The sequence below is a fragment of the Peromyscus californicus genome, unplaced genomic scaffold (genome assembly GCF_007827085.1).
Source record: "Peromyscus californicus insignis strain IS unplaced genomic scaffold, ASM782708v3 Scaffold_9__1_contigs__length_137607984, whole genome shotgun sequence".
Lineage (NCBI taxonomy): Eukaryota > Metazoa > Chordata > Mammalia > Rodentia > Cricetidae > Peromyscus > Peromyscus californicus.
Window position 1 is genome coordinate 74,578,647 of NW_026294617.1, and position 9,049 is coordinate 74,587,695.

A 9,049-nucleotide genomic window follows, 5' to 3' on the forward strand; every position below is an offset into this window, starting at 1 on the left:
AGATTAGAGGGCTAGCAAATAGCCTTTAGCTTACCAGTCGCTGCCGTTCTGAGAGAGAGAGAGAGAGAGAGAGAGAGAGAGAGAGAGAGAGAGAGAGAGAGAGAGAATAGGAAACAAAGCTACGCGTTCTGGCTAAAAGCTGAAATCCAGCCATGTGCTCTTGCTTGAGACGATTTGGGCCTGAGCTCAGGCTTCCTTAAGCTCTGGCCAAACCAGGGCTTGAAACCCCTGGCCTGTGAGGACACCAACGGTTTTTAATGAATTCTTGCCACATCTGGCGCCCAACGTTCGTGGTACGAATTCAAGAAAAAGCTGCTTGCCTGTGGCCTTGCGGGCCCAGCTACACTCGGCCAGTTATGGTGGCACTCACACCTTTAATCCTAGCATTCTGGAGGCAGAGATTCATCCAGATTATCTGTGAGTTCAAAGCCACACGCCTTTAATCCCAGGAAGTGACGGCAGGAAGCAGAAAAGTATATAAGGCGTGAGGACCAGGAACTAGAGCTAGTTAAGCTTTTAGGCTTTTGAGCAGCAGTTTGGCTAAGATCCATTTAGATGAGGACACAGAGGCTTCCAGTCTGAGGAAACAGGATCAGCTGAGGAATTGGTCAGGTGAGGTTAGCTGTGGCTTGCTCTGCTTCTCTGATCTTCCAGCTTTAACCCAATACCTGGCTCTGGGTTTGATTTTATTAATTAGACCTTTTAAGATTGTGCTACTGGTTTCTCTATGTAGCCCAGGCTGGTCTCAAACTCAGAGATTCACCTGCCTCTGCCTCCCAAGTGCTGAGATTAAAGGCATGGCCTGTCTACTAGTTTTCCTAAGATTCTGTACCAGGGGCAGCTTTTGAATTGGTAATGTTGATTTAATTTTTTTTAATGCTTCCTATAAAGATTGGATTTTGTTTTCTTATGCTTTAAGTTACTTTTTAGTCTTAATTTTTAACATTTACTTATTTGCATATATATGCGTGTGTTTATGTCATGTGCGAAGGCAGGCATGTAGAGGTCAGAGGACTACTTGAAAAGTCGTTTCTTTCCTTCCACCGTGTGGGTGCTAGGGACCGTACTCAGGGTATCAGACTTAGTAGCAACAGCTTTTTCCTAACCCTCGTTGTTTGAGATTAAAAACAAAAATTTAATTCAACTTCCATTTCCTCGCAGGAGTGGGAAGAAGGAAAGCAAGACTCTAATAAGGAAATCAACACGGCTTTATAAGGATTTCTTGTTAGTTGAAGGTTTTAAGAGAAAGCCAATGACTTCACTCACCCTTCGAATTTGTCCCAGCGCGGAAGCGCTTGCGACCGGCACCATTTTATTTTATTTTATATTTTTTGAGATAGGGTCTCACTCTGTAGCCTTAGAGCTTGGCATGGTGGCACACGCCTTTAATCCCAGCAAGTGGAAGTCGGAGGCAGGATCTCTATGACTTCGAGGCCAGCCAGGGCTACTTAGACTCTGTCTCAAAACAAAACACGCCAAACTATGTTGCCTTGGCTGGCCTGGAACGCACCATGGTGACTATGATGGCCTCGAACTCAAAGTGATCCACCCGTGCTTCCGAACTGGGATTAAAAGCGCGCAGGCACGCCAGATTTCCAGTTCCACTTTTTTTTTTTTTTTTTTTTTTTTTTTTTTGGTTTTTCGAGACAGGGTTTCTTGTTTCTCTGTGTAGCTTTGTGCCTTTCCTGGAACTCGCTCTGTGGATCAGGCTGGCAGAGATCCGCCTGCCTCTGCCTCCGAGTGCTGGGATTAAAGGCGTGCGCCACCTCCGCCCGGCTCCAGTTCCACTTTTAAGTAGAGCCGCCTGCATCGGAGAGTTTTCACCAGGCCGAGGGCGGGACTTGGAGCCAATCATTGATTGGTTAGCCTGACTGGTGACGTCTCCCCTCCTTTGATTGGTTAGCCTGACTGGTGACGTCTCCCCTCCTTTGATTGGTTAGCCTGACTGGTGACGTTTCCCCGCTGCGACAGTTTCCCGAGGTGCCTTGCTCTTAGCGGCACAGACGAGAGCTGTGAGAGAAGCAAGATGGCGGACGTGCTGGATCTTCACGAGGCTGGGGGCGAGGATTTCGCCATGGATGAGGATGGGGACGGTGAGGAGAGTGGAGGCGGCTGCGGGAAGAGGGGAAGGAGCGAAAGAGGAATGCAGTAGGGGACTATTTCCTGGGATGCGGGCCCACGAACTGGGTCTCGACTAGAGAGACTCCGCCCCCTTGGGGGAAGGCATTAGGGGCGGAGCCGGGAAGGGGCCCAAGCCAGAGTCCCTGTTTTATGCTTCCAGATAGTCTTGGGAACGAGACAGTTTTTTTTTTTTTAAATGACTCTTATTTTTGTTGCTTATTTTCTCATCTGGAACGCTAGAAAGCATCCATAAACTAAAAGAAAAAGCGAAGAAACGGAAGGGCCGCGGCTTTGGGTCCGGTGAGTGTGGGGAACAGGGTAGAATGGTCTACTTGGGGTCCGAGGGGAACATATTTGAAGAACGGTTTTCGGTGATCTGGTATGTGTTCTTTTAGAAGAGGGGTCCCGAGCGCGGATGCGAGAGGATTATGACAGTGTAGAGCAGGATGGCGACGAACCTGGACCACAACGCTGTAAGTAAATCGGACTTGTGGGAAGTCTCTGTGTATTGACAATTAAATGGGAATAAAGTAAAGTAAAAGAGATTAGCCAATCTCAGGAGTCCAGTCATTAACTACTGTAATTTTGCTTAGAGTTCTTTTTTTCTTAAACCCGCCCTTGCTGTACTAGAACTCTTTTTAGACCAGGCTGGCCAGGAACTCACAGAGATACGCCTGCCTTTGCCTCCCAAGAGTGCTGGGAATAAAGGTTCGTGCCACCATACCTGACCTTTTTTTAGTTTTTTGACAGTCTTACTATGTAGCCTTAGCTGACTTGGAACTTGCTCTGTAGACCAGGCAGGCCTGGAACTCAGATCTGCCTACCTCTGCCTCCTGAGTGCTGGGCTTTTTATCTTAGGTCCTCATACAACACCCTCCCTTACCCAACAGCTGTTGAAGGTTGGATTCTCTTTGTCACTGGAGTCCATGAAGAAGCCACTGAAGAAGATATCCATGACAAATTCGCTGAATATGGGGAAATAAAAAACATCCACCTTAACTTGGACAGGCGTACAGGATACTTGAAGGTAGATTTTCTGCTTCCTTCCTTCATAACTCTTAGATACATTGGTGATTGTTTTGTATTTGTTGTGGTTGGCCAAGAACAGGGATTAAGTGAATGATACTGGAAATTGATTTTGTTACCCACAAGAAAGAGATGAAAACAAAATGGGCATGCTGTGTGTATAATTGATTTACTTTTCACTGTATGGAGCTGGTAAATTTTTCTGTTAAAGATGCAGTTCAGGTTTAAGGAAGAGGGTGCTTGATGGTTGGTGAGGTAAACTTTTGATACTTTCATGTTTTCCCCAGGGGTATACTCTAGTGGAGTATGAAACATACAAAGAGGCTCAGGCTGCCATGGAGGGACTCAATGGTCAAGATTTGATGGGACAGCCAATCAGTGTCGACTGGTGTTTTGTTCGGGGTCCACCAAAGGGCAAGAGGAGGTAAAATGGAGGGGACAAACCTTTATTTTGGTGAAGGGAGCAGAGAAGATAAATAAGGATTTTGTGACAGGGTGGTGGCGGCAGCGCATGCCTTTAATCCCAGCACTTGGGAGGCAGAGGCAGGCAGATCTCTGTGAGTTCCAGGCCAGCCTGGGCTACAGAGTGAGTTCCAGGAAAGGCGCAAAGCTACACAGAGAAACCCTGTCTCCAAAAAACAAAAAGAAATAGTAATAATAATAAGAGTTTTGTATTGTCTCTCTGATGGATCTCCCTCCTTCTTCATTTCCTTAGAGGTGGCCGAAGACGAAGCAGAAGTCCAGACCGGAGACGTCGTTGATAGATCTTCTGTTGACCAGGTGGTCTCGCCACGAGTCCATTTGGTTGTGCTGCCTTGCATAAATAGGGTTAGGGTAGAACTTGTGTTTATATTTAATAACTTACCCTATCTACTTAGTATTGCTTTGAGTTAAAAAAAAAAATAAATGTTTCATTTTGTTTTCTACATTTAAAATTATTTTAGTGTTCTGAAGACTGAAGAATTATTTAGAGTAGGCATGCTGAGTCATTGGGAAATACTTCTGTCTGGAGTCCAATTCTGAGTTTCTAGGAAGGCTCAGGTAGAGACTCTGCTCATCATTTCTTTTCTTAGAATGACAAGAGAGCAGGGGTAGTGAGATTTTTTATGGCATTAGGGAATGATTCCTCCGTACTCTTACTAGCACGTATTATATTAGTGCTTCTTGTGCTTCTCTGTCACATAGTCTTGTATAGCCCAGGATAATCTTAAACTCACTGTGTAGCCCAGGATGGCCTTGATCTTCTGATACTTTGCCTCTGTCTTCCAGGTACTGAGATTCCAGGCATGGGCCACCATATCCAGTTTATGTGGTCCCTAAAATTAATGGGGCCTTTGAGCCTGCTCAGCCAGCTCCACCTTGAATATGGTGCTGAACATGAAGTTTGTTAAGTTCTACAACCAAACCCAGCTTGAGTACTTTATCATGGCCTTTTTTTTTTGTTTGGTTTGGTTTTGTTTTTTTTTTGAGACAGAGTTTCTCTGTGTAGCTTTGCGCCTTTCCTGGAACTCACTCTATAGCCCAGGCTGGCCTGAACTCACAGAGATCTGCCTGGCCAACTTTGGAATTTTTTATTTGTTTGTTTTGAAGTCTGTGGGTCACTGTGTCACTGTGGTTCACATTGGCCTTATACTTGAGATAATCCTCAGTGCATAATGGCAAATATTAAACTTAACATTTTTTTCAAATGTTACTGGCTGCCTTTTCCTTCCTTTTGATAAATTGCTGGGGGTTTTGGATTGAATTGGTTAAGAATATATTTTAGTAGCTGGGCAGTGGTGGGCACCCCTTTAATCCCACCACTTGGAGAGGCAGAGCCAGGTAGATCTCTGAGTCCAAGGCCAGCCTGGTCTACAGAGCAAGATCCAGTACAGGCACCAAAACTACACAGAGAAATCCTGTCTCAAACAAAAAAAAAAATGTTTTAGTTTAGATTTTCAGGGTTAGGGTGCCTTGGTTCTTTCTGGTAATGTGGACTGAATAACTATTAGTTTGGTAAAACATTTCTAGATAGTCTGAAATATTTGAGAGAGTGAGTTGAGAAAGCAAGAGAGACTTCAGGAAAATAGTATCAGCCAGAGAGACATTAGATGAACCACTGGGATATGACCTGGCTATTTTGAATTAGTTGAGAAGATCCTCTTCTATCTTATATACTTGTGTTTTTGGATGCTCTTTTTGTTTGAGGAATATAAAAATAGCTCATAAAGGGGTAGGGATGTTGGTAGATTGCCTGTCTAGTATGCACAAGCCCTGGTTTTTGTTCATCCAACTCACATCCAATGGACATGGTGGTTCCTGCCTGTAATCATAGCACTTACGTGAGTGGTGAAGGCTGAAGAATCCAGTTGGTTCACCCTTAGCTACATTCCCAGTTGGAGGTCAGCCTGGGTTATATAAGAGCTTGTCTTTGGGGAGAGGAGGTGGGAAGAAGGGAAACTCACTGTGTGGTCTTCTAACTTTCCGTTCTCCTACAGAACTTAGCCAAGTGTTGTAGAAACCCTCCTTTTAACTACTACAACTTAGAAACTTGGCGCTTACAGAAAGAAGTCATTTTGTGCTATTTGTAATGTCATTCTTTACACCATAAAAATTTTTACATTTATTTTTATTTATGTGTGTCTGAATGTATGTTAGGTGTCCCAGTAGTTTTTTTTTTTTTTAATTTAGTTATGTAATTTATGTGTGTTTTGTCTGCATGTGTGTTTGTACATCACATGTGTGCCTGGAAGTGTCAAAACAGGGCTCCAGATCCTCTGGGACTGGGGCTACAGATGGTTGTGAGCTGCCATGTGGGTGCCCAGATTGAATCTATATCCTCAGAAAGTAGCCAGTGCTCTTAAGCACTGAGCCAACTCTCCAGCCCTAGGTGTCTTTTTAATAATAGGTGGTAGAGATCTTGTCTATAACATTGCTGTAATTTTTTTTCCTGCCTTAGAACTATAGTCAGGCTTTTTTGCTACACCTACTGCTACGTTTTAGGCAGGGTCTTAACACTAATTATATCAGGCTAGCCTGGGTCTTACTCCATTTCCCTCCAGTGCTGGGTTGTTGAGGTAACAGGTGCAGACCAGCTGGCCGGGCTTGTTTTACATTTCTGATACTTTTTTTTAAAGATTTATTTATTATGTACACAGAAGAGGGCGCCATATCTCATTATAGATGGTTGTGAGCCACCATGTGGGTGTTGGGAATTGAACACAGAACCTCCTGAAGAGCAGTCGGTGCTCTTAACCTCTGAGCCATCTCTCCAGCCCCACATTTCTGATACTTTATGATTGGAGGATGACATCTTTTGTAAAGACAGGTTCTTGCTATGTCACCCTGGTTGACCTGAAACTCATGACAGACTAGGCTGGCCATGAACTTGTGATCCTCCTGCCTCTATCTCCAGAGTGCTGGGATTATAGGCATATACCACAATGCCTAACTAATCTTAGTAGCTATAAGTTAGAGTAAAAATCACAAGCCAAGTCTGTCACTCTCCACCCTTTAGTGTGTCTCCTCTTACCTTAGGATAAACACAAACTCTGACCTAGCCCACCTTTCCTCTCTACACATTATCCATTTTCTAGTCCTCAACTTCAGGAGTAACTTCTGAAACCCACATTTACTTATTTTAACATCTTTCTGTCTTTCAAGAATTAAATTTTACCTCAATTTCCCCGATTTGAAGAGTGGGTTACATACACATTCCATTCTTTAACTCCTAATGTGGCTGGGCATACCAGGCAGGAAGTTCCCATAAGTACCTGGAGCATTTTAGTATACTCAGAGTTGATGGACATTATTTCATTAATGGAATGAAAACCACAAAATTTAACGCCGGGCGGTGGTGGCGCACGCCTTTAAGCCCAGCACTCGGGAGGCAGAGGCAGGCGGATCTCTGTGAGTTCGAGGCCAGCCTGGGCTACCAAGTGAGTTCCAGGAAAGGCGCAAAGCTACACAGAGAAACCCTGTCTGAAAAAAAAAGAAAAAGAAAAAGAAAAGAAAACCACAAAATAAAAATTTAACCCAAAGCACTAGACTTTTAAAAAAAAAAATTCATGTGTATGTGTTTTGCTTTACATGTTTGCCTGTGTATCATGTGCATACCTGGTACCTACTGAGATTAAAGGAGGTGTTAGATCCCCTGGAACTGGAGTTACAGATGGTTGTGAGCCATCATGTGTGTCCTGGGGATTGAACCCGGGACATCTCCAAGAACAAGTGCTCTTTGAGTCCACTCTAGCCAGACTTCATTCTTTTCCTTTTTTTTTTTTTTTTTTTTTTTGTGACAGGGTTCCTCTGTGTTGCCCTAGCTATCCTGGAACCTGCTCTGTAGACCAGGCTGGCCTTGAACGCAGAGATCCACCTGCTTCTTCTGCCTCCTGAGTACTGGGATTAAAGGTGTGTGCCACTGTGCCCACTGACTTTGTTCTTAGTAGACCTGTAAAATGTCTTTCCCTGTCCTGAAGTTTTTCTGTACCAGTATCCTAGAAAGGTGGGACAGGAGGGATGCAAAGAGGTGGAAATCAAGCACTCAAAGCCAGCCTGAGGAAAGAGATCCGGATGCAGATACTAGGGTACTGCTTTTAAATAATTGTATTTTACACGTGTGAATGTCCGTTTGAAGTGTGTATGTGAACCACGTGCATTCCTGGTACCCATGGAGGCCAGAAGAGAGCATCTCCTGGAACTGGAGCTAGGGACAGTTGTGAGCAGCCATATGCATCCTGGGAATTGAACCCCAGTGCATGGCAAGAGCAGTAAGCACTCTTAACCACCAAGCTAGTGCCCCTTCACTTAAAAAAAGTCAGGGTCTCAAAAATGATTTAAATGAAAAAAAAAAGTCAGAGTCTCAATATGTAGATCTGGCTGGACTGAATGGAGCTGTGTAGATAAATTAAGATGGCTTTAAACTCTGGTCTGCATCTGCCTCTGCCTCCTAAGTGTTGGAATTACAGGTGTTTGCCATCACATCCAGCAAAATGTAGGTCTCTAGCATGTAAATGATCTTCCCAGGAGATAGCAGAGGCTCCCTCCCTGAGCATCCAAGGCTAGTAGCCTGCAAAGCATGCTGTGGGGTAACCTAGTGTGCAGCCAAGTTCCTGTGCAGCCCTGACAACTCACCTGAGTGAGGCAAGCAAGGTTCCCCCCATACGTCTCATTTACACTTGTTCACACTCTGCACTTGAGCGCTGGGTTAAAGCGGCTTGAGTACTGCTCCATGGCAGGAAAGCTATCCACATGGCAATTAGTTTTTAGAGGCATGGCTGTCTATATGCGACGTCTCCAACTAGACACTGGACAAGAATATTTCAGAGAGCATCTAGCATAACCGCAGAAGTGACCGTTAAGTTGGCAACGGTTAAATGAGTCAAGAGAAGGGATGGAGCTGGCTGCGTTACTGCGCTGCCTCTGACCACAGCACGGCCAGGTTTCTTCCAGCAAAGTCACGCAGAGCACAATGGTCACTCCCATTCGGACCTTGCTGCCCCTGAGAAGGTGGGCATCTCTGACCCATTTCCACTCGTCATTTCGCCCAGACCGTCCTTCACCACTGCTGCCCCCGAAGGTGTGCCGGGGCCTGCAGATGTGGTAGACTGTAGCCTGTGAATTTCGTTCCTGGACTGTTCATCTATTCGGGAGGAGGTTGCCAAGCGGGACCTCATCACACCCTCTTTCCCTTAGTCCGTTAGTCCGGGCTCCAGGCTTCTGCTGCCCTGGGCTCTTCAGCACCCACAGCGGGATGGGGCGGGAGGTTGCAGCCTCGTCTGGCATCCTGCAGCTCCGCCGGGCTCCCGCAGGCCCCGCCCCTTGCTGCTGAGGCTTTAAAGCAGAGTGTGCCCCCGGGGGCGTGCTTAGAGGCCGGAGACCGTCCCAAGAGGGTGCTCTGCCGGAAATGCACCCACGATCTCGC

The 9,049-nt window shown here is 45.5% G+C and overlaps 1 protein-coding gene across 3 annotated transcripts; it reads left to right on the top strand.

The window, feature by feature from the left end:
• Positions 1–1,962: 1,962 nt before the first annotated feature.
• Positions 1,963–4,840, top strand: Rbm8a (RNA binding motif protein 8A). Of its 3 annotated transcripts, XM_052730821.1 has the most exons (7): positions 1,963–2,093; positions 2,362–2,421; positions 2,517–2,594; positions 3,012–3,148; positions 3,435–3,571; positions 3,863–3,927; positions 4,417–4,840. In XM_052730821.1, exons 1-6 carry the CDS (start codon positions 2,027–2,029, stop codon positions 3,906–3,908), a joined length of 525 nt encoding a protein of 174 aa, XP_052586781.1. In that variant the 5' UTR covers positions 1,963–2,026; the 3' UTR covers positions 3,909–3,927; positions 4,417–4,840. The 3 variants fall into 3 exon arrangements, with proteins under 3 accessions (XP_052586781.1, XP_052586782.1, XP_052586780.1); XM_052730822.1 differs by having other exon boundaries at positions 2,520–2,594; positions 3,863–4,840; XM_052730820.1 differs by having other exon boundaries at positions 1,964–2,093; positions 3,863–4,840.
• The last annotated feature ends 4,209 nt before the right edge of the window (positions 4,841–9,049 follow it).